Below are 23,962 nucleotides of genomic sequence, written 5' to 3'. Positions count from 1 at the left end.
TATGTGGGATGACTGTACTACAGTTTTATGTTAAAAAAATATATTTCACAGAAAAAAAAATATTACTTTTCCACACCCTTTGAACTTTTCAACTTGACTCCTACTTTTGGTCTGTAATCTAAGGAAGCCATGTCGAAAATTTAGAATAGGTTGGACTTCAGAAATCAGCTTTCATTTTTGGACATTTATTTTTGTATTTTTACAATTTTTTACAAATATGGCACTAATCCATTCAAAAATTGAAAATGCAACATTCTTGAGAATTAAATTTACCCATTTTATTATTCCACTTTTGAACACAAAAAATCGATTTGAGTACTGACAAAAACCGAAATGGATTTTATTTACGTTTTTTGAATTGGCTCAAACTTTTTGGGTGCCTTCCCTATGATCAAAGAAGCCTTTTTGGGTCATTGGTTCACCCATACACGGCTCCATAAATTGTTGGCAGCTGTCCATACAAAAATGGTACGTAAATATGCGAAAAACTGTATCTTTTGAAGGAATTTTCTGATCGGTTTGGTGTCTTAGGCCAAAAGCTGTAGGTATTGTGGATTTAGCTCGTAGCTGGATTTTCTGGCATCTTCTCACGGTCATTGGAAACGGTCGTGGATAGACCTAGGGGTTCCCAGTTGGAGTGAAAAAATTCAATATATATAAAAATTATGGATTAAAATTTAGCTTTTTTATCACTTCTCCAACATCAGTAATAATTGTTTGAACATGCTCGCAATTTTTTTATTCGGTCGGAAAAATATTATTTTTCTTGAAAAAACTTTCATTTTTAATCACATGATCACCCTTAATTCTGGCTCGATGCCGCCATCATGCGACCGCGTGCTCCGTTTGTTTGTCAACAAAGCTGCAGCTGGATGGTGAGACGAAGTGAGGGGGAAGAGATTTTGACATTTGTATGCCCGCATCTGGCCCGCCGCCTATTTCGTCGGTCACTGAGTCGCCGGTCGTTTCCAGTGACCGAGTCCAGCTAGGTACTGATCGTACAATATTATTATGAGGACTATTCAGAAAAAAAAATTGGCACACGGAAAAAAAATTCTGTCAATATTTTAAATTAACTATTTTTTAACAAAAACTCAATTTCCCAAACTCCACATGTTTAAGGAGACGAAAAACCGCAACTTTTGAGCCATAGAAAAGTATGGACAAAAATGTTGCAAAAATCGTTTTTTTTAATTGAAATTTAACTCGATTTTTTTAATTCAGTTTTCCATTTTAAAATCAAATTTGCAATTGAAAGTACTTGCACCGTTTTCAAGATGTAGTATAATTTTAACTGGCAAATTTCAGTTTTTTATTTTTCAAAGCAGTGTTCATGATTGTCCGTTTCGGCAAAGATTTTTTTTTCCAATAGTTGAGAAAATTTTAATATTATTCAATATTACGCCCTTTTGGAATATTAGAGTTCATTCAAAAAATGTGTTTCAGAAATAAGCAGCTTGGGAAAATCTTTTTTTTTGTGAAATGTTTACGTACCATATTTGTTATTTTATAGATGATCAAAAAAACAACTTTTAAGATTTTGGGCATATTGCAATTAAACTTGGTTCCACATTGACAGTTCAATATTTAGGTCGCTTTGCGAACCACTGTTCAGCAACCAGTTCTTAACGGATCGGGCCTCATTTCACTCTTACAAATATTCGTAAACAAACAATTCTATGGAAATATCGTTGACTCATTGATGCATTTGAAAAATAGCAGTGCTGCCAAAATCTCTTTTTGAGTTTTTATTCTTTTCAACTGTAGTCGTCGATGGCCCAGTCCACTTTAAAAAAAGAAGGAGCAAAATATATAATAATTATCGCGAGCGTGTGCATACGAAACTGCAATTTAGCGCCCCCGGGAAAAGACATAAAATGCACATGTCGGAGCGCCATCTACGGAGAGGGTGAAAAAAGTAACGAAGAAAACTTCAACCCAGCAGGCTTTGGCTGGACCGCTGGAGCTGGGGCAAAAGTTCAAATAAAAGGGATGCCGCGCTGCCGATTACATCCAGGGTACAGAGTAGGCGGCGCTGGTGGCGGAAGAAGCAATTTGGGGCCACAGCCTGCTGCAATCCTTTCGGTCATCATCGCATGAACGGCAAATGCCGCCGCCGTCACTGCTGCCATGTGAGTTTGTGTGTGTTGAGATATATTAATTATACGCCATTAATTTTCGGGTTCGTTACTTTTACATTGGAAAAGCATTCCATTTTTTGCATCACCAGGGTGTGTGGTGGAGGGCACGGGGGGGATGCTTTTATCGTGCGCCGGGAACGGGCTCCATTATTGTTGGTCAGAAAGGGCAGATGACAGGGCGACGGTCATTTGACAGACACGGCAGGTGACATGCCGGCGAGTGTCATTAGCGGAGCAGTGCTGCCAGTTGGCTTGTTTGTAATTTTCAAAGTAGTTGTATTAAAAACAAGGAGAGACAGCGTCCCGGATGGCATCACTTCGTGTGTCCAGAACATCCTCAGTTTAGAACCTGCAGCCGGTCATTATTCGCGATAAACGTGTAATCGTCGAAAATGTTCCTGCGGGTCTCCGTGGACCGGTAATGACTATCCCGAACGCATCCCGGTTCGGCAAAATTGCTGCAGCAGGCTTCCACCACAGTAGGCTGCGCGTTGAAGTATTTCTGACGTTTAAAGATACACTCAAACCCCGATGGTTTGACACCAACTGTTGTCAAACGAACGGGGTCACGTTTTAGTTTGACACCCCTTTTACACGGAGTTCACACACACTACCAAACGTTTGTTTTGATAGTGTGCGTGAGCGCTGTGTAAAAAGTGACAGTTCGTCACTTTTTAGTTTGACTTTGACCAACCAACGGGGTACAAACTAAAAAAGTGTCAAACGAAAAAGTGACCAACCACCGGGGGTTGAGTGTAATTGCTTTGATGCGTGCTAGGGACGTAAAATTTGCATGTTATAAAGTGTTGGCCCGAGGCGTTGGCGCTGGCCACGTTTTCGCGAACGTTCTAAACCCATGCAGCAAAAGTGAGTTGAACTCAGCGCTAACCAGGATTTATTTAGCGTGTAACATTTTGACAGATGAGCCAATGTTCGAAAACGTCTTCAGACTACGGAATGACGGCTAATGGTTGCGAAAACCGCGCCCGGAAAGCAATCGCCGTCAATCGTCGTCGCCAACCAGACCAGAGAGCCTACTTCGATTAGACGCAATTTCGTGGAAACCATTTATCTTCATTCCACCTTCTCTCCACCAGTCGAAATAACACCAGGGCTACTTGGATTCGTTCCACCGGGCCTGCTGAGCTGACGGCGGCTTCCTCTCAGACTTTTCCTTTTGCGGGCCTTGGCTTGGCAGGCGAAGGTGGGCCTTTAAATTCCTGTGCACCTCAACTTCAATTTTTAAAGTCTCGTCTCTCCGTCCAATCGCTGTGTTCGCCCATGCTTAATGGACTGTTACAATCGGAACACACCGGGAGAAATACGCACGCACATCATCGTTTGGTTTTGCCTGACTACCCATGGGAGAGAAGAATCGGTAATCAGATATGGCCTCGAGACCCTCTGATTTCGTCTACCGGGCCCAGAAGGGTCACGCCGGGTCAGCTCTACCGCGTCGAAAACTCTGGATTCATTTTACTAATCTAGGAATTAACCTCACTTTTGAGGAGAACGGGGGCAAAAGGGAGAAGACGAACCAAGGTGAAACTCAAGAACGTGACTCCTGTCCGGCCATCCGAGAAGCTTGGCTTCTCCACTCCTCTCGATTCTTGTTTATATCCAATCTCATTACACGAGGTGGGGAGGGATTCGATTTAGAACCGGGCATCATTCGATACTTTACCGAAGGACGACGACCGGTAGCACCATCACCAGTAGAACGCAGTAGCAGCTGTTGTCGGATGAATGAAATTCAAGAAGAACCTCTTCGTTAGAATTGTTGGCTTTGGAGAAGGTACTTTGCATAAGGAGGAGACTTGACCCCATGCAGCAAAAGCAAGTGCTTAAACTCACAAACGTTCGCAGTTTTTTTCAGCGTGTACGTGACAGCTCGACATCAAATCAGAATCGCGATTTCGCAGCGTTTCAACTTGTAAACAGTCTTGTTTACATCTTTAAGTTTAAGCACACACCATCAACTGCCAAATTTCTACTGTAAACATTGCGGTCTCCGACCGCTCGCTGAATCTTTGATCTCTGAACTCGCTCAACAACCCGTCGCAATCCAAATCGGCATGACTCAACGAGTCCGAGGACCTTGAAGAAACGTGAAACCTCAGCGCCGAGGGGGCTGAAAAAAAGCGGAGAGCCAGACACACAGATATATACTATACGAGCTCTAATGACAGTAATATAACCATAAAGTTGGGCTTTCCGGACTGCCGGACGGTGAGTCGCAGAAGCAGTGGTGGTCACTCGCAAACACCACGAGAGCGATTGAAACAATAAATATCAATTATCAGAGTCGAAGCAGCACAATCGTAGCAACCCGTGCGCCACAAACAAGTTATTTATGTTGCACAGTGGTTGCACTGCGCTTTGAATATCGGACTGTGTGACAGCTGAGCCGAAATCAAGGCCGCCTTTGACAATTAAGTTTATTTAATTCACAATCCAATTACCGCCGGTCTACTGTGACCTTTGCACGCGGCAATTTGCCAAAAACAGGAAAACGGACACCTGCCACCGAGTTCTGACGAGTCACGTTACGAGCAACTTGCGCAACAATTAAATTAAACTTGCAAGAAGTCGTACATCTCATCATCTTCGGCTCGCAAGAAGACTTCGTGTTTTCTTGGAACAACAAAAACAAATCGATTGCCGGGTTCCCAGTGACCTGAGAATGATGCCAATCAATCGCCCAAGTGAGAATCGAAACACTGCTTGCTAACGAGAGCTGTAATTTATTAAATAACATTCTTGCGTGAAACTTGTGCATTTCTTGCCAAGTTAGGTTTAAGTAGAGGTTCACGATTGGTTCTACTGCAACGCGTCAAACGTCAAAGAACTTGGTGGGGTGCGCGTCTACTGGGATCACTCCTCTCGAAGGCGGTAATTACAGTGAGTGATCGCCATATTTGGACTTCCACGTGTGCGCGCCTACTTCGTTAGGGACGCAAACATTTTGGGCACAAAATTGCCTGTCATCGGCTATACCTTCAATTTATGACAGTTACACGACTGCGCGCGTTCGCGCGCCATAATGGACCTCTTTTTTTATAGCGAGCGCGAGCAGCCATTATGGCACAACAATCCTAATCTGACCTTCGTCAGCTTAGTCAGATTAGGTGCAAAAACCTCTTTCTCTTGTGCCGTTTTCCCAGCTTGCCACTTTCAGCCTTGTCTTCTTCGAACTCCACCGTCTTCGTCGTGCGCCTTGTTTGTTGTTGTTGTTGCCAGCTTCGTTCACCTCTCCATTCTCCACAAATTCGCGCAAGTCGCTCTCTTTGATTCGTCTCCGTCACCAACACTACCGAATCCAGCAGGTAACTTTCGGGGCCCGCAACCTCCACACGCACACTTGGATGGTTGGTTTTTGAGCAACAACTTGCGTCAGTAGCTCACCTGCGCTCGGATACCTGGCCTGGGTGTATGCGTGCTGGCAAAGCCTGCTGCGCGCGCCCGTTGTATTGGTGCTCGCTCACCGTTTCGATTCACCAGGTTGCTGTGTCGTGTCTTGTCTTGTTGCTCAGTTGCAGTTCGTTGTCCGTCGCGGAAACTTCGTCGTGCGCGGCAGACTTTGCGGTTTTTTTTTTTTGTTATCGTGATTGGTTTTGATTCTATTGTTGCTGTTGTGTCGTTTTCTAGTGTTTTCCATTCATGTGACGTGATTTTGTGTGAAGAAAGGTGATTTTCAAGTGTTTTAGTCTTCTTATATCACCTTTTACCTAGCTTAAGAGTCGCGTTATTTGTGCTAGTTTTTGCTTCTTTTTTCCCTGTACGAATTCGATCGACGTCTTGTGGAAGACATACACAAGAAGTGGAGGAAAAAGGTCTTTGCGCAGACACACACGAGATGTGGTAGTTTGTGTGTTTCAGCAACCAGCGCTCGAGCTTTCCACTTGGGCTCTTGTGAGGCTCAGTCGCGGTGTCGGCGCGCACTATCACTGGTGTTAATTAACTGTGTACACAAACGTCAAAAGGAGATTTGGAAGATGTTTCCGGAAAGTTGACAGCACGTCATAGCGTGCAAAGTTGGGGTAATTACCGACCCCAACGAATACCCTTTTTCCAGGGAGTAACGGGTTCAACCTTTGGGGCTTAATCTACACGTGACTTGCGGTTTAGCAACGGTGTGAGCCGAGCGTTCTTAATTTAAGACCGCGAACAAAGTAGGCCGCACAACTTGCGCTGCATGACTACTGGGATCAGTGAGTAACGCTGTGGAAGTGCCAGAAGCCGCGAGTCATCCAAGTTGGCGGTAGCAAATTGCGCCGTCGACTTGGGAAGCAGGTGATTTCGCTGAGAAACTGTTATGTCTAAAGTTTCCTGTTGACTTTTCAAAACTACTTCTCAGAATTGTCAGGTTCCGACTTCAGCTCTCCTAAGAGACCCGACTCCAACAACAACTCTCATACAAAGTTGCTGACTCCGAATCCGCTGCCCTTTAGTTCTGGACAGGGCCCCGGCGATGGCCTGATATGAGCTACCGAACAACATTGGCAATATGGCGTCGTTTGTTTACAAACATGAGATTGTTTGTGGACGAACCGAAAAATTTACTTTTTTGTAAAAAAAATCTATAACCATTGTGCAATAACATTTAGTCTTACAAAACAGTCAAAATATCGTCAAATTCTAGATCAGAATTTGTTTTATTATTATTTTTCAATTTAAACCTCTTTTATCGCGATTCTGATCAAGATAGCACATCAAATCATCGTTCCTTTAGCGTATCTTTAGTTTTCACATCGATTTGCTGTAGATTCGTGTTTAAATTTTGAAATTCAGCATTAATTAAAATAAGTTGCAAAATTTCCAACCTCAGCCATGTGCAACAATTTCCACATCACCCATGCGGGAAACCGATAATGGGGTAATTCATGCGTTCCAAACTGTCGAAATTCCAAAACGTCATTGCCAATCTTCGGTTCGCTGCTTTTGTTCGTGTTTGAAGTTTCGGGCCGAGACTCTGGTTCTGGACAAATCCAACATAGATGTTCAATGTGACAGCTCTTTGTTTACATCAGGGCATTGTGAGAAGAAGCTGCACATTTTGGTCTAAAATTGCTTATTATGTATCAAAATGTTCTCAAAACTGTTTTGATCAAACGTAATGAACGTTATACACTTTTTGTCGCATGACAAGCCTACACATATGACAACTCTTTGTTTACATCCCGACACTCTGAGGAGAAGCTACAAAATCTAAAGAATCCATATCTCAGTTATGATTTTTGACTCAGTCAAAACTTGCTTAAAAGTAACACAGATTTGACACAAACCAGAGGTCACCAAATGTGACAGCTCTTTGTTGACATCTTAAAACTGTGAAGAAATGCCACACATTTTCAAATTCAAAACAAAACAATTTCCCGTTAACCTTTCTTCCCGGACACTGCCTGCTTTGATTTGTTACAAAAAACCGCAACAGGCCCCCCTAAAAACCCTAGACCTCACCTCATTGTTATGCAGGAGGGCACATCCGGCGTCTCGAAAGCGCCCACTCCACCCTCTTCGTGCAAGGCCATCCGTAGCCACTTCCTCCTTTCGCCGCAGCCTACTTTGATTACATTACACACTAACGTGAAGCTAGGCTGCGTCGTGAACAAAGCGAAACCCGGGCTCTTGTAGCGCCCTTCGAGTTCCCATGTTTTCGAGGGTCTTTCTTTTTTAGCGTTTTCAAGCGGCACGCATGACTGCGGGCGGTCTGCCCGCGTAGATTCCCACGCTCCGGTTCGGGTCCGGCTGACAGTCTGTGGCCTGTTTACAAATTTCCCGAAAGGGGGGTTGCATTGTAAACAACGAAAACAGGGGTAGCCAAAACAAGAGAGGGTGTCTGCTCAGGTGTGTCTGTGGGAATTCCTCGAGCTCGAACTGTCAAGCTAGTTGAGGTTAACTCGTCTTCGACTTTGTCGAAGACTTCAAGCCGTTACGACACGTCGGCTTCATCTTCATTGTTCGTCGCCTACTACTCTGTGTCGCGTCTTATCAGCTGTGCAGTCAACGCTGTCGCGGCCTACTTGTGTTGTCGACCTGCAATACCGCGCTCGCTTCTTCGGCGGCGACCTTATCGCACCCGAAACAGCTGTGAGCCAGCACCGGGCTACTGCGATGAGTAATTTTACGGTGTGACAGTCGAAGATGGCAGGCAGCTAATTAATGGCGTAAAAGTTGCCGAAGGGGACGTTGGTAATTGGGGGAATTTTGGATGTGCCTGCCTGGTTCTTGTTGACTGTTGCTCGCTCGGGAGGGAGGGAAATGACATTTGCAGTGTCAATATTTAGCTTGGTTTCGGAGCTGAATAAACAGGGTTTTCCACGTTCAAAAATTTACCTGATTTTTGGCAAGGAGCGGCGGCACCCCTCATTGAGGAATGATTCAGCCAATTGGCTGCAATATTTTGCAGCCCCCTCAAACTTGTCTTATCACACATCGTGTCGAAAAAGGCGATGACAGGCAGGGTTACCAGGTCTGAAGAGAAAAAAATCTGGCAAAAAATCTGGGAAAAATCTGGCAAGCCACTTTTCTCAAAGTAATAAGCAATTTTGTGTTCAAAAACAGTGTATTTTCACTTTTTATACATTATAGCTTCACAAAATAAACAAAATACGTCAATAAAACAATGTGTGGATGAAATCGAAAATTATTTTTTTCAAATTGGCACGCAAAAAATCTGGCAATGCCAGATTTATCTGGCAACCTGGCACCCCTGATGACAGGGCAAGTGGCACGCCCGTGTTTTGTTGGGTTGCTATCGATAGCAGAAATTTGTTTGCATTTCAGCCGGTCTGATAATAGAGCGGGGCTAGAACCTACAATTTTGAAATTTGTCAACAAACACGGTGGTTTGTTTGCCGGTTCACGATATCCGAGTACGGAGATGGAACAAATTCTTACGTAAGCTTAAAGTTACAGATTTATTTGTTTGGTTTAATTTTTATTGACAGATTTGACTGACTGACAGGTTTAATTTTGTGTTGTTTTAGATTGCTTAAAATTAAATGTACTTACCCGGCTTACTATACTGGGACATTTCACCAAAACAATTACCTTCGAACTGGAACAACTGTCAAAACTGGAGCAACACGAGAAAAGGGCGAATAAGCATTTTGACAGCTGGAACTATTTTGCAAATTCCAGGCCAACAGGTAACTTATTCACAAAACTCGAAATGTTAAACAATAGCTGGCTTTCCCAGCTACCGTTTTACACTGTGCGTTTTGTTAAATAAATACCTGTTGGCTCGGAATTTGCAAAATAGTGCTGGCTGTCAAAATGCTTATGCGCCCTTTTCAAATGTTGCTCCAGAAAACATAATTTTGACCAACCCGACCAGTAACTTCCGAAGTCCTTGTTCGGGAAACGCTCCAAATTTGTTCTCGTTTCGCACCGCATCTCTCCTCGGTCATCCGGGACAACCCGCTAAAAGTCACGTTCCGCCTGCTGCGATTAATAAACGTTCAACCCCCTCAAACACCCACTACTGTCAAATTATAGACTAACTCAGTACGCGCTGAAACACAAGGATGAGGGAGGGCGCTAAATCACAACCACACGCACACGCACGTACGGCGCACGTGCCACCGGTTCCTCTTCCGTGCAGTCATCACTCGCGACCGGAACGCCCGGCCTGACAGCCGCGACAATGTCAAGTGACACTAATGGTGGTTTACGTTTTCTTTTCTTCTTTCCCTCTCAACAGGTGTCGCCGCGATAACTTTTGCCAATTTTGCCGGTGAAAATAGATAAGAGGTGTTTTTGGTTCGTGTGGATGTATTTGTGGGTTTGATAACGGTTATCGGAAGGGTGGTTTCCGTGCGGAAACCCAGGAAGAAGAAGCCGTGATTGGAAATTGGAAGTGCATCGTGATTCGTTAGCGATTGATATCGCTGGGCGTTGCTGTAGCTGGTGGCGTGTGAAGCCTACTTCGATCAAGGCCTGGCGCTAATTGATTCGCCCATCAGTGAAAGTGCGTGCAAAACCACGTGTTTTAGCCAATAAAAAGTGAAAAATTGCAGGGTGGTTGAGGGCCGTTATTCGGTGTGCATGGAACCGGTTCGGAATGAAATCGTGGCGCGAAGCGCAGCGTGAAGACCGCTGAAATTGGTTTTCCGGTTGGGTAAGAGAGTGAATTGTGGAACAGCAAAATAAAAAATCGATTCAATTTGTGTGCGCATTGGTGAAGTGGTCGAACGTTCCGGAAGGGTATAGATGCCGCCACAGATTCTGCCGCGCTCCAAGATGCAGTCCCGCGAGCATCCCTTTAACCGCTCGACGCGACCTCTGCTGGAACGGCGTGCCAACGGAGGTGCCCAGCCGCAGGTGCTGAGCAGCAAGCAGATCAACGGGGCCAAGAAGGTCACCCCGCCGTCAACGCGCGGTTTCAACGACTTCAATCTGATTCCCCGCCAGTACGAGAACGTCAACACGGGCTACCCGTGCTACCCGTACGGAAGTCCGCCGTCGCCGACAAACCTCAACAACATTGACTTCCAGTTCTCGGACGTCCGGACGGCACAGCCCTACCGGCCACCGGTGATTCAGCCAGCGGCCACGGCACGTGCCAACTACTTTGCCGCGGCCAGCACCAACCGGAACAACAGTGACCACGAAGAGGACGACGACGACTACGATGAGCTCGTCTATCACCACAATCAGATCAACTCCGCGGTCCTCAAACCGGCTCTCCAAAAGCCGGTAGGACCACCTCCTCCAACGAGCTCGATCCGGCGGCGCCTAATGGACGCCGCGTGTCCACCGGTACCGCCCCAGCGGATCATTCCGGTGGAGACGCCGCCGCCTCCGCCCCGCGGGGACACCCCCGAAAACGATGGGCCCTTTGTGTTTGGCGTGCACCACCCGAACACCTTCACGCCGGCCTACAATAGCAGCAAGGCAGGTGGCGGCACCAGCTCGGCAGACTCATCCGTCCAGGTAGGTCTTCTTCCCGGTTGTTGGTCATTGCGTTGAAATGGGAACATGGCAAAGGGTCAGGTAGTAAATGCAGATTTATGGACGCAAAAGGGCCAAAGTGCGATGATTTAGTTGTTTTTGTTTACGAAGGCTCGGATCTCTCCCCAACCCAAATTTGAGTACAAATAAGAATCTTGAAATGTCAAAATTTGGGTCATTTTTTTTTCTTTACAATTATTAACTTATTTTCAAAGTTATATATATTTTTTTTGAGTTTCGAAAAAACGACCTTTTCAAAAATGTGTCGACTTTCGTCGTATCGTTCATCTCCCAACCACGGTGCTCAAAATACCGTTATTATGAAAAAAAATATGCACTCCGAGATTTTGGGGTCTATCGATTCCTTACACCATAGCACATCTCTGTGCAAAAAATAAAAACATTCGCTGATGTAGTTTTCGAGATACAGCCCTTTTAAGATGTTACATCCGATTTTTAATAAGAAAACCAAAACAATCAATACAATTTCAGCACTTTAAAGAATATGCATTTCGAGATAAAGTTGTTTTTGCTTCTATATGACTGTCAAGTATCTCTGGGCCAAGTTTCAGAAAGTTTGCTGATGTAGTTCTCGAGATACAGCCATTTTAAAATGTTATTTCCGATTTTTTCAAAGAAAATCCATAAGATAATACAATTTCAGCACTTTAAAAAATATGCATTTCGAGATAATAATGTTTTTTGCTTCATAAGACTGTAAAGTATCTCTGGGCCAAGTTTCAGAAGGTTTGCTGATGTAGTTCTCGAGATACAGCCATTTTAAAATGTTATTTCCGATTTTTCAAAGAAAATCCATAAAATCAATACAATTTCAGCACTTTAAAATATGCATTTCGAGATAATGATGTTTTTTGCTTCATATGACTGACAAGTATCTCTGGGCCAAGTTTCAGAAGGTTTGCTGATGTATTTCTCGAGATACAGCCATTTTAAAATGTTATTTCCGATTTTTTCAAAGAAAATCCATGAAATCAATTTAATTTCAGCATTTTAAAGAATATGCATTTCGAGATAATGATGTTTTTTGCTTCACATGACTGTCAAGTATCTCTGGGCCAAGTTCCAGAAGGTTTTTTGATGTAGTTCTCGAGATACAGCCATTTTAAAATGTTATTTCCGATTTTTGAAAATCCATGAAATCAATTTAATTTCAGCATTTTAAAGAATATGCATTTCGAGATAATGATGTTTTTTGCTTCATATGACTGTCAAGTATCTCTGGGCCAAGTTTCAGAAGGTTTGCTGATGTAGTTCTCGAGATACAGCCATTTTAAAATGTTACTTCCGATTTTTTTCAAAGAAAGTCCATAAAATCAATACAATTTCAGCACTATTAAGAATATGCATTTCGAGATAATAATGTTTTTTGCTTCATATGACTGTCAAGTAACTCTGGGCCAAGTTTCAAAAGGTTTGCTGATGTAGTTCTCGAGATACAGCCATTTTAAAATGTTATTTCTGATTTTTTCAAAAAAAAAATCCATAAAATCAATACAATTTCAGCACTTTAAAGAATATGCAAGAGATAATACATCAGCAAACCTTCTGAAACTTGGCCCAGAGTTACTTGACAGTGATATGGCTTTCATCGAAATGCATATTCTAAAATGCTGAAATTAAATTGATTTCATGGATTTTCTTTGAAAAATCGGAAATAACATTTTAAAATGGCAACTTCGAAGAACAGAACCTTGACAGTCATATGCAAAAATCACCTCTCGAAATGCATATTCTTTAAAGTGCTGAGTATTGATTTTAAGGATTTTCTTTGAAAAATTGAAATAACATTTTAAAATGGCTGTATCTCAGAACTACATCAGCAAACTTGGCCCAGAGATGCTTGACAGTCATATGGCAAAAAACATCATTATCAAATGCATATTCTTTAAAGTGCTGAAATTGTATTGAATTTATGGATTTTCTTTGAAAAATCGGAAATAACATTTAAAATGGCTGTATCTCGAGAACTATCAGCAAGCAAACTTGGCCCAGAGATCTGTGAAGCAAAAACATCATTATCTCGAAATGCATATTCTTTAAAATGCTGAAATTAAATTGATTTCATGGATTTTCTTTGAAAAATCGGAAATAACATTTAAAATGGCTGTATCTCGAAACATCAGAAAACCTTCAAACTTGGCTTGACAGTCTTATGAAGCAAACATCATCTCGAAATGCATATTTTAAAGTGCTGAAATTGTATTATGGATTTTCTGGCATGGCATCGAAACTACATCAGAACCTGCTTGGCCCAAGATACTTGACAGTTATATGAAGCACACCTTTATCTCGAAATGCATATTCTTTAAAGTGCTGAAATTGTATTGATTGTTTTGGTTTTTCTTAATCCATATGTCTCGAAAATACATGTGTGTTTTATTTTTGCACAGAGATGCGCTATGGTATCGATAGACCCCAAAATCTCGGAGTGCATATTTTTTTTCATAATAACGGTATTTTGAGCACCGTGCCAACGAAAAAGGTTCACCTTTTCACTCCCAAAAAGACTCTCCTCTGTAATTTATCGATTTGGCCCACATCCCGAAAACTGAACTCTCGACCCAACATATGTTTTCTCACCGTGTCGACTTCGTCGTCGGCCCCGAAAGGACGAAAAAGATTTTATAGCCAGAGCCAGGAAGTAGGTATCCTGAAACGCGTCCCGTGAGACTATCCGAAACTAAATCATCTCCGTACTGCTGCAGTGTGTCGAGTCATTAAATTTACGGTCGTTTAATACTGAGCTGCGTTGTTAAGTCCCAACTTTTACGGGAGTTTCGGAAACTCAAAATCTCTCTTTGGTGCGCAATTTTATATGCAGTTCGCACTATTGTTTTATGGCGCAGCGGCATTGTTTGACGGTTGCTGGTAGTTTGCGAGAGTCTCACGAGATGTTTTTTTATGGCGCTGAATGGATATCTCGACTCATCACTAGCTTTCACTATGGTTGCAGATGATTTCACAAATTAATGGGTTAAAGTTTTATTGACAGAATTGACTGAGTGACAGGTTTATCGTTTTAGTTTTACTTAAAATGACTGTACTTACCAGCTTGTTCAACTGCTCCTATGAAATGTACTTACCTGAGAACTGTAAAAAAATATTGGTAGAAGCAGTTAGGTGCTCGATTCTGACGTCCGTGTTAGAGAAGCTTTCTGAATTGCATATTTGTAAACTCGGCCTTCAACAATAAGTTGAGCTGAAATGAGTGAAAGCTGCGACAAATAAATGACGAAATTTCTCATTCCCAGCGCATTTCTCTGCGGCAATAATTGCCGCAAGGTTTTGCCAAAAAAAGAAAACACAACAACAGCATCGAGAAGCCTTAATTTGTTATGTAAATCCAAAAATTAGTAGCAATGTCAGTGGGACCCTGGCTGTCATTAGTGCCGGGTTCCCTTCTCGTTCTGTCCGTACGAGCCTCTCAATCTCAAGCAGCAAGCTAATGACAACCGAGTCTCGTTTCGCTAACGAACGAAGAAGGCTGCGACGACCACATTTGACACTGTCGGGGCAAATTTTGCAAACATTTTTCAGGTTGGGCGCAAAATTCCTCAAGCCAAGTTACGTGTGCGGTTTTCGGAACGCCAAATCTCCTCGGGTTCTAACCCAGTTACGGTGGCAGCCCGCGAGACAAGACCACGTTGCGTACTTGAAGGCGTGCGTAATTCAAGTTGGGGGTTGAGAAACCGCACAACGCAAGCGGGCATCGATTGCCGGTAGATTGATTTAGCGTGCGGGCAAGATGACGAGTGCGATGTCGCACTTGACATTTAGGTTGAGGTTTTGTTTTTGCTTATGAAATTTAAGAAGTCTTAGGAAATGCCTTGAAAATCACGCAATCTCTTGGTGTCTGTGAGGAAAGTGATTGCATGAAATTTATTTATTTTGTTGAAAATTATTGACAGTTGACAGAATTATTGAGTTCGTTCTTAACCTTAATGCTTATTGTAATAAAGATGTACTTACCAAAAATAAAATGCTGGAACTACTTACCTCAAAGCAAATCAACAGAATCGGATATAACTAGGTGCTTAAATGTTACGTCCGTATTTGAGAGCACACCAGTTGATGGAGCGTTTGACGTTTTTAATCGATGGATTTCCGATCTGTTGAGCAAACAAAGCTCCCTAATCCAAAGTAAAGCCCAACAAAATTGCATCACAAACGTCAAACCACTTAACCCCGACTAAAAAGTGACCGCGCGTCCTCTCCCGAAATCCCTTATCAAGGCCATCTTTGTTTGATCAAACGGCAAACGTCGACTTTGTCGACGACGACGATGGCCTGCTGTGTTGACCTGCCTGCTGCGCTCGTTAAGGTGACGACACAGTACGGTGCGTGAGAAATGCCCTATGTGTGTGTGTGCACGAGTTTGTCCAGCCGTTCTTTTTTTTGTCAGTTTTTAATCGTGATGCAAGCTTCCAAACGCAGTGGTTAGCTCTTTCGTGATGCAACCCTGCAGCTGTCATCAAGCGCTTCGACACCTTGGGAACTTTTTCGTCGTCGTTCGCTTTTTCGGTTATGGCTTTTTTTCACTCTCTTCTTGAGGGATTTGATGAAGTGGTTGTGATTTATGGCCAAAGTTTACCCGCTGCTTGACTGTTGACAAGCACACGGTGCGTTGCGTCACTTTCTGTGTAGCAATTTAAATAAGTAGGAGTTGTCGGAGCTTTGTTTGACCTTCTCGACCACGTGCCTTCCCGTTCAGCGAATTTGTCTTCATAAAATCGCGCTGGATGTGCCCTAATTGAATCCACCTCGACTTGGCAAACACTCCGCGGCTTAACAAGCGGAAAGAAGGGAAAATCCCGGATCTCCCGAGACTCCACAGAAGTTACCGCGCAATAAACCGCTACGAGCGGTGTTTGATTTGTTTTATCCCTGTGTTTGCGCGCTGGATTCTTTTTCTCCGTTTTGAAAAATGCTGTACCGTGCGGAAAGTAATTTAATATCACCGGGATGAAAACGAAACTGAAGAAGTTCTTCTCGTTCTCTGCGGCTTCCCCCAACCTCCTTTGGAGAAAAACGTAATTTTTATAATCTGATTAAAGTCTCCGGTGCAACCATCGCAACCGACGGACGGACTTTGTCTTACTGTTATTGCAGTGCCATGACAGCTTTTCCTCCGGTTGGCGAGAAAAACTTTCGCAAGAAATGGGAAAAAGTTGCACCGTTCACCCACAATCAGTTAGGCAGCTAACGAGTCGGAACGACAAGCCCTGCCTGCGCGCTCCAGCTAAACTGGACGGTCGGACATACACACGATAAACGGGACCACTTTGGCAGTTAATCGGGTGGACTGTTTATTGACAGCACTGACAGGGTGACAGTTTTAGTTTATTGTGGATTAGGTGCACTTACCGTACTTACCCGGACTGGAAACTGCAACGCTGGAACGGACTTACCTGCGGTCGAAAAACGTTTGCTTAGTAGCTAGGTGCTTGCTTCTGACGTCCGTGTTAGGGAAACGCCCTCTAATGCAACAAAGTTTTCGATTCTTAGGTCTGTGACAGCTGTCCACTGCATTCCAGTGGATCGAAACCGCCAACTTCGATCGATCTCACGCTCACTGCACAGCTGACAGTTCCCCTCTGCTTCCTTCCCTCCTTCTTGGTGGTTAACCAAACCCAAGGCCTGCTGTGATTGTTACTGCCGCTGCGTTTCAACCTTAATTACAGTTCCCGATTCGCGCCACGCCTTGGGTCTTCTTCACAAACCGACGTCGAAACGTCCGGGTTCCGGTCCGGTGGCCCAACTGAGCGGACTCCCGGGAGTGAAATCGAAACGCCGCGAAGAGAGTAAAGTCGGTTTCCTTTCGGTCTGTTTGGCACAAACGGAAACAATAACAACAATGGAGCTCGCACACACACACACGAACATACATTTGCAGAAAAGAGCTTCTGTCAAGCGAGAGTGTTTCTCACACTTTCCACGGGTCTAACCTTGTTCGAATGTTGGTTTTGTTTTGTTTATTTCGTCACAACTCTCGGTTTTACGCTCCCGGGCGTGTGTTGTGACCCCTTCTCGGTTTCTTGCGAGCTGTCACAGACAAGTAGGCTGTAGCGGGGCTCAAAAATGCTTATTTTGCCTTGATTTTTTGGTAAATTCCGAAGTGTTTTGAGCAACTCACGATAAGCGTATTCAGAACCATCAGTTTGACAATTGAATTTGACGATTGAGTTATTCTTAAATTGAATACTTTCGAATCAGTTCGTAACCTTTAATGAGAGCGTACGTTTGACAGCTATCAAATAAATATATTTAGCAACATATTCCATAGAATGCATATTTTGACCGCTACTCTATTTTTTCTGTAGATGGTGAGTCCAAACGAGTCTAAGTAATAGTTATTTATGAAATATTCATTCCATTTGTCTTGTTTTGACATTTTCGAAGCGATCATGGGTGCAGCAAAAGTCAGGATTGGCCGCAGGGAAGGTTACCTGTTTTCAGTTTTCTTTTTTATGAGTATGACCTTACTGGATTTACTCCTAACAGTAGGGAGAAATGTTAAATTGTAAAATTATGTCTTAATATCAGAAAAAAGACATTTGAATGGTTTTTTAAAGGGCCTTATCAATGTTTACGACATTTGTTTCAAATGAATCAAAAGAGCTTTTACAGCTTTTACAGACAAAAACTGTTTATGTTAGGCCCTTTGTTTACGTCAACCCTAGCTGTCACTTTCAACGCTCAAATAGGGAAGAAAACAAATCCGCGCACATTTTCCCCCTACCAAAAAATTCCAAATAATGCCAATAATCGAACACTCAATTTCGTCGAACGAGACTTCCGCAAAAGTGAGGTTAGGGAACGCTGACTTCTTAAGGTGAAGGCGGCGCGGTTTAATAACTAGCTAGACGTCGACGACGTCATGTTTGGGGGAATTCTGGTGCAAAAAGCAAGGCCTCTGAACAACCCCTTGGGAAGTGTGAAGAGGAAGAAGACGTAAAAACTCTTGCTTTTTATTTTTCGTGAGGTTCCGGAACTGGGACGTGGGAAAGGGCGCGCCTTTGCATACTTTTTTTTGAGAAATTGAAATGGGATTTTAAATTTGTATGAAAATTGAGTTCGGCGAAAGTTTCCGGCGCCGTGTGGGGCTGTAATTTGATTTTTATCGACGGGTTGGGAGCGATCTCTGATGTGGGTGCAAATTTCAATATAATAATTGAATCTCAATGAGCTTCGCGATAAAAGTTTTGCCCTTTGAGCTCGGTTTCAATGGCTGACGCCATTATGGCAAATTTTGACAGCTGCACTGAGAAAAAAGGTTTTAAGGAATTTATGATGATTTCTAACCAACTTCTAATAAAAAAAAAACCTCCGCAGCTGTCGGTTACTTCCGCACTGCATGTGTCAATTTCCTCACTTCTTCGAATGCAATCTGTCATTGCGTAGGGTTTGCGTGCGAAAAGCGAAGCGTTATCACAACCTTGGAGCTAAGGCGGAGCAGGCCCTGACAATGCCATTATTATCATGCGTTGGGTTTGCCAACATTTCAAGGGCTGCTGCGATTTGGTCATAGACTAATGTTTAGAAGTATTGACATTTGGTTTGATCAACAGTGCTGCCAGTTTTGCAACATTTAACACAAACTTAAATATCGTTTATCTTTTTTTGTCTGGAATATTACTCTATGTTCTAACCTTGCTCAAAATGATTAGAACTTGAACCAGGAAATGTTCGATGGTGCAATTAATTCTCCTCTATTCCTGGAGCTTGTTTATGGCAGTTCCGAGCGCAACAAAAGCTGTGTTATCAGCTGTGCTACTGTTAGATTTTATCTTGTTTTGGTTTATTTCCGTTGACCGTGTGCTATCAGTGAGGGTGACTAACTGGGATTATTGGTGGCAGACAAGTCTCGTGGTTCTCTACGCTCGAAACCAGATTACCCGGGGGTTGATTAGAGTCGGCTATTATGGGATTAATTTTTGCCACGAGCTTGAAAATGCTGGAACATTTGGCGTGTTTTGATTTAGATTAATTTAGTTTTTAACAAAGATAGTAAAAATAGCAAAAATATCAAAAATCAAAAATAGCAAAAGTAGTAAATACAGCAAAAATAGCAAAAAAGGCAACAATAGCAAATATAGCAAAAATAGCACAGATAACAAAAATAACAAAAATTAAAAAAAAAGTAGCAAAAATATAAAAAATAGCAAAAAAGCAAAAATAGCTTAAAAATGGCAAAAATAGAAAAAAATGCAAAACAGCAAAAAAAAACAAAAAATATAGCAAAAATAGCACAAGTCACAGAAATATCAAAAAAAAGGAAAAAATGCAAAAATTAAAAAACATGCAAAAAATGCAAAAATTGCATAAATTGCATAAATTGCAAAAAATGCAAAAAATTCAAAAAATGCAAAAATAGTAAAAATGTCAAAAAAAACATAGGAAAAATAACAAAAAAAAAGAAAAAATGGAAAAATATCATTAAACTGAAAAATTGCAATTAACTCGTTTTCCTCAAATATTTTTGTAATCTAATATTTTTCTTAAAATGCAAAAAACATCAAAAATATTCCACGCACTGCATCTCACTCATCTTATAACTGCAGAGCCCATTAAACCGATTAGGCCGCCCCAGGCTACTTTGATTACGTTGTTGTTCATGCCGGTCCCCGCCACCATGGTTCCAATCAATCCGTCTGAGTCCGGATTGTGTAACCCCCTTCGGTTCGTCTTCACTCGCCACACGAGGTCCAAACCTGACCCAAGCCCCAACCCATCATCCACGTTAACCACTAATGGCACTCACAGTCGATAAAGAGACCACAGTTGACCACATTGATGCGGCTGAGGCCAAGCTGACAGTGATCTCTCCACGCATGCTTTGATGTGTACAGAAGGGGTACCCCACACCACATTCCAGGTTCAATTAGCCGATTAGAAATTTAATTAACTGACTACGAGGGGTACGACACTGACAATCTAAACAACTAATTACTCACTGTCTTGCCCCTTGACCAGCGCAGTTCACGTGCCCCAATTTTCGACTCGTTACGAGTAGATGGCGCCACCGCGATTTAACAACAACAAAGAACGAAGAAGATAACCCACAAAATCGGCGAACGCGAGCGCGCACGCTTTGGCTCCGTAATTAGTTTAAACTCGTCTCCTCTCTCTCTCTCTCGCTATCGTCTTAATTTATCGCCAATTTTCGCGTTCGGCGTTACGGCCGCGGCAAGCCCCTCGTTTATGTCGGCGCCACTGGTCATCAGCTCGAACTGATTGATGTGATGTAAGCAGGGGGCGAAGAAAAACTGTCCAAATTTGACAACATATATTTGCATTCAATGGACGCACCTCGCGTATTGTGTAAGGCGCCATCTTTGTTTTTGACAGTAGCGTCACGCCAACTTTGTTGGTGGCGCGCGGAGGGGTAGGACACGTTGACAGCTATTATTACGAGCGGCGGCATCTCCTCCTCTCCGCTGCAGCGGACAGGTGTTGCTCGCTATAACAAGATGTAAATAGTTGCCATAATGAGCGCATTGTTTTCCCCGGGAAAGTGAAACAAAAGCGGAAAGTTGACCCAACAGAGCACGTGTAAATTGATTAACAGTGTAACAAACCCAATTACGTGGCCGTTTCCCCCTGGCCTACTTTGTTGTTAGTTTTTCCCTCCCCGTCACGACAAGACCAATGGAACGGACCGAACCCGGCGGAGGAGAGTGACTCTATTAAATCAGCGCAGATAAAGTTTCAGCACGTTTCTTGTGCACTATTTCGCGAGTGACAGTTTTTTTTTCTCTCCATTGCCTACTACTGTTGTTGTCGCGGGCTGTCACCTCCTCGAGGGACTTCTTCTGTTGACACTTGTCAGCGCGCCGGCGAAAACGAAGACGAGAAGCCTTTAGGGTGCTTTCGTTTGGAGCGGATTTGCATTTCTGGAGGTGAAACCCGGCAGAAGCCAGTCAGTCTGACGGTAAATGGCCGGAGTTGTGTTCTATTAAGCCATTTTCAAAACAAATTTGACGTTTGTCGTCAAAATTTGTCTTCTTTCCTTGAAGTTCGACTAAAACTGCTCGATATCGAGTAAGCTGAAAGTTGATTTTTGTACAGGGAAGAAATGTGACAGTTGCTTGTTTACTTCGGCAAATGTACACCCTAAATTAAAATCACTTAGTTTTCGTCAAATTCGAGTCTACTCAGGAATGAGTAAATGACAAAAATCTCAAATTTCCCTAAATTTTGTTGAGTTTTGAGAAAAAATCTCAAATATGACAGTTTCCTTACTCATTTTTGAGTAGGGTCGATTTTGACAAAATTTGCGTCCAGTCAGCATCGCAGCAACCCGCGTTGCGGTGGCGGAGGAGTCTGGAGTGGCTTCTCGCGCGCGCGCCATCTATGAAGTGTCACGTTTCCGGCCCGGGCTTCGCGGCCGCATATTCATGACGGGCTCGAGCCACCCAAAGTGGTACTTCAACAACGGGTTGATGGGGGATGCACTCCGGAGGTAAACATCGGGTTTGGCTTTCTTCTGCGTAGTGGGATGTTTTTTTTCGACTCCTCCTCCGGAGGGATAGAGATCTGTTTGCTTTTTTGATATGCAATTTTTGACGCGAGCGCTCTGAGTGGGTAAGCTTGACGGGGGAATCTCGGCATTCGCTGATAAGTGTGTATGCAAACGTCACAGCGGAAAGGTCAGCACCTCACTTCAGCTTGGTAGGCCATGACCCGCTGGAGGGGTACAACTCCATCAAGAGTCCGGTTGCGTGTCGCATGGCCTGCTGTGCCGAGTTGCTACTGTTACAACAATGTCTTCGAAGTGAGGACACGCCATCCGACCATTCATTCTATGGTTCTGTCGGCATTGCAGTAGAGTCCTTCAACCTGTCACAGCGGGCAGTCCCTCTGGTGCTATCCGCACCCAGGTGAAAAAGAGTCCTTATAGAAGAAGAGACACGTTAAGGTCGAACAAGGTACTTTGTGAACTTTTGACATGACCAATTTTTGTTGACGCCATTAGCACTGTGGGACATAGATAAGCTTTCTAGATGGTTTATCTGTCACTTTTGAAAACAATGCGAAAGGTTTCGAAGTGTCATTTTCTGGCAGGGGTAGGATAAAGTCAGTCCTCGAAATGACCCCCAAGGGTCACATCAAGCTAAATTACTACTCCATGCGACACATTCGACGGCCTTCCCCTAATCGACGACCGCGGTGGTCCCCAACTGATAGGAGTACTAATTTTCAACAACTTTGCAGCCACAACCACCACCATCAATATAACAAACGAGCGCGCACTAACAGACGTCATTAGTGGTTGAACACGGAGGGAAAAAAGTATTTAAAAAAAAACTCCAACGAAACAGGTTGCAAACACGCTGCAGAAAGAGCCCGAGCCCGCTCATTATGGTGCATTACATTTGCCTTTTTTTGCAATTAACTTCAATTTGTGTTTATGTAAATGACTTTCCTACCCCCCGACTCGGTGCCAGTAGGCGGCGCTGCGAGCGCGCGCGCTTGTCAAAAGTCGCCTACTGTGTGAGTGTGCGTTGCACCGAAAAAAAAAGTATCAGACCGCTCAATACGGTGTATGTGTGCACGCACACACACCAAATGTTCATTGATGGCGCTAGAGAAAGGGTTCGAGCAAAGTGCTAGGGGTAGGAAAGTGAAATGGGTAAAGATGGTGGATGCGGGGTAAGGCAGCAGCGTAATGCTAATGAGAAGCACTCGGTGGCTCCTCCACTTAGGAGGTATACAATTGTTTTTTGTTGCTTTCTGCAATGTTTACATTAGATGCACCTCGATGTTGTAGTGGTTTGTTTGTGCGGAAATGTTATGTACACATGTGTTTGTTGTTTTTTTGTTTCAAAGTGTAAGTTTGACGTTTGAGATCATGTTAAGGGCTGAGGGAAAGCTCGAAATTTCTTTTAGTAACATTGAAATTTCTCGAAAATAGTGCATTTTTCCGGTAAATCGCTTCGACAACTTGTAGCCAACATTCTTACGCATCTCCTGTCCAAATTTGAGCTAGATTGGGTTAGTATAGCTTTAGTTTTTGTCTTTTTAGTAAGTGCTCCTTGAAAATTTCAATTTTATTCCCCTCAAATGTTACCGGAAAATGGAACCTTTTTCAGAAAAGCTAAACCTCATCTAATTAGTGCGTAAAACACACTGCTCAAAGGTAACCAAGCGCATTTTAAAATGCAAAAGTGAACACATACCAAACCGCAAACTGACGTCGAGTGCGACATGATTACAATAAGTACCCCCAGAGAGTACTGGAAGCTGAAAACTAAACGAGAGCTTAGAGGATGTCCTTCACTCCCACGCGGTAAAACAGTTCCCAGTTGGCGGTTGGAGGACCACCCACACGACGACGCTCGCAAACATAACCTCACATACTCGAAAGCGCATCAAAGCAAAACGCGCTCAATCTCTCTGTCTGTGTGTAAAAAGGGGAAATCATTTCGCCATGGATGGGCAAATCTCTTCTGCTTTTTGCATTCCATGCAGAATGGCGAAAAAAATGTGTAAAATTTACATTTTGCTCGAGAAAAACCTCTTTTTCGGTTGAACCGAATCACCGTGTAGCGTTTTGACAGTTCTTCAATTCGACCACACTGAACGAAAAATACACATTAATTTCATGATTTTTCTCAACTCAAGTTGGATTTCCTACTCAAACTTTGAGTACTGCACCGAGGGCCGCCGACGTTCACATTAATTCAAATTATTTCCTCCCCATCCGGCGGCCCGTGGTGCGGGCAAGTGTTGCTCCTTCCGACAACCTCGGTCATATATGAGCTGTGCAAAGTAAAGAGGACGGGGGCATTTTTTCCGCTACTTGGGTTCTGGTTCTGACTGTGTGATGATAACTTTCCCCGTTC

At 43.3% G+C, this 23,962-nt stretch overlaps 1 protein-coding gene across 1 annotated transcript in view; it reads left to right on the top strand.

The window, feature by feature from the left end:
- The first annotated feature begins 5,670 nt into the window (after positions 1–5,670).
- Positions 5,671–23,962, top strand: part of LOC6032682 — a 51,855-nt gene continuing 33,563 nt past the window's right edge. The window contains exons 1-2 of the mRNA XM_038248210.1: positions 5,671–5,828; positions 9,847–11,078. Coding sequence (XP_038104138.1) covers positions 10,356–11,078 — 723 coding nt within the window. The 5' untranslated portion in view covers positions 5,671–5,828; positions 9,847–10,355. The remainder of the gene's footprint in view (positions 5,829–9,846; positions 11,079–23,962) is intronic.

Source organism: Culex quinquefasciatus, chromosome 1, assembly GCF_015732765.1.
Source record: "Culex quinquefasciatus strain JHB chromosome 1, VPISU_Cqui_1.0_pri_paternal, whole genome shotgun sequence".
In the NCBI taxonomy this organism is placed as follows: Eukaryota; Metazoa; Arthropoda; class Insecta; order Diptera; family Culicidae; genus Culex; species Culex quinquefasciatus.
Note: the sequence above shows the minus strand (reverse complement) of the source record. Positions and strands in the feature narration are given on the sequence as shown.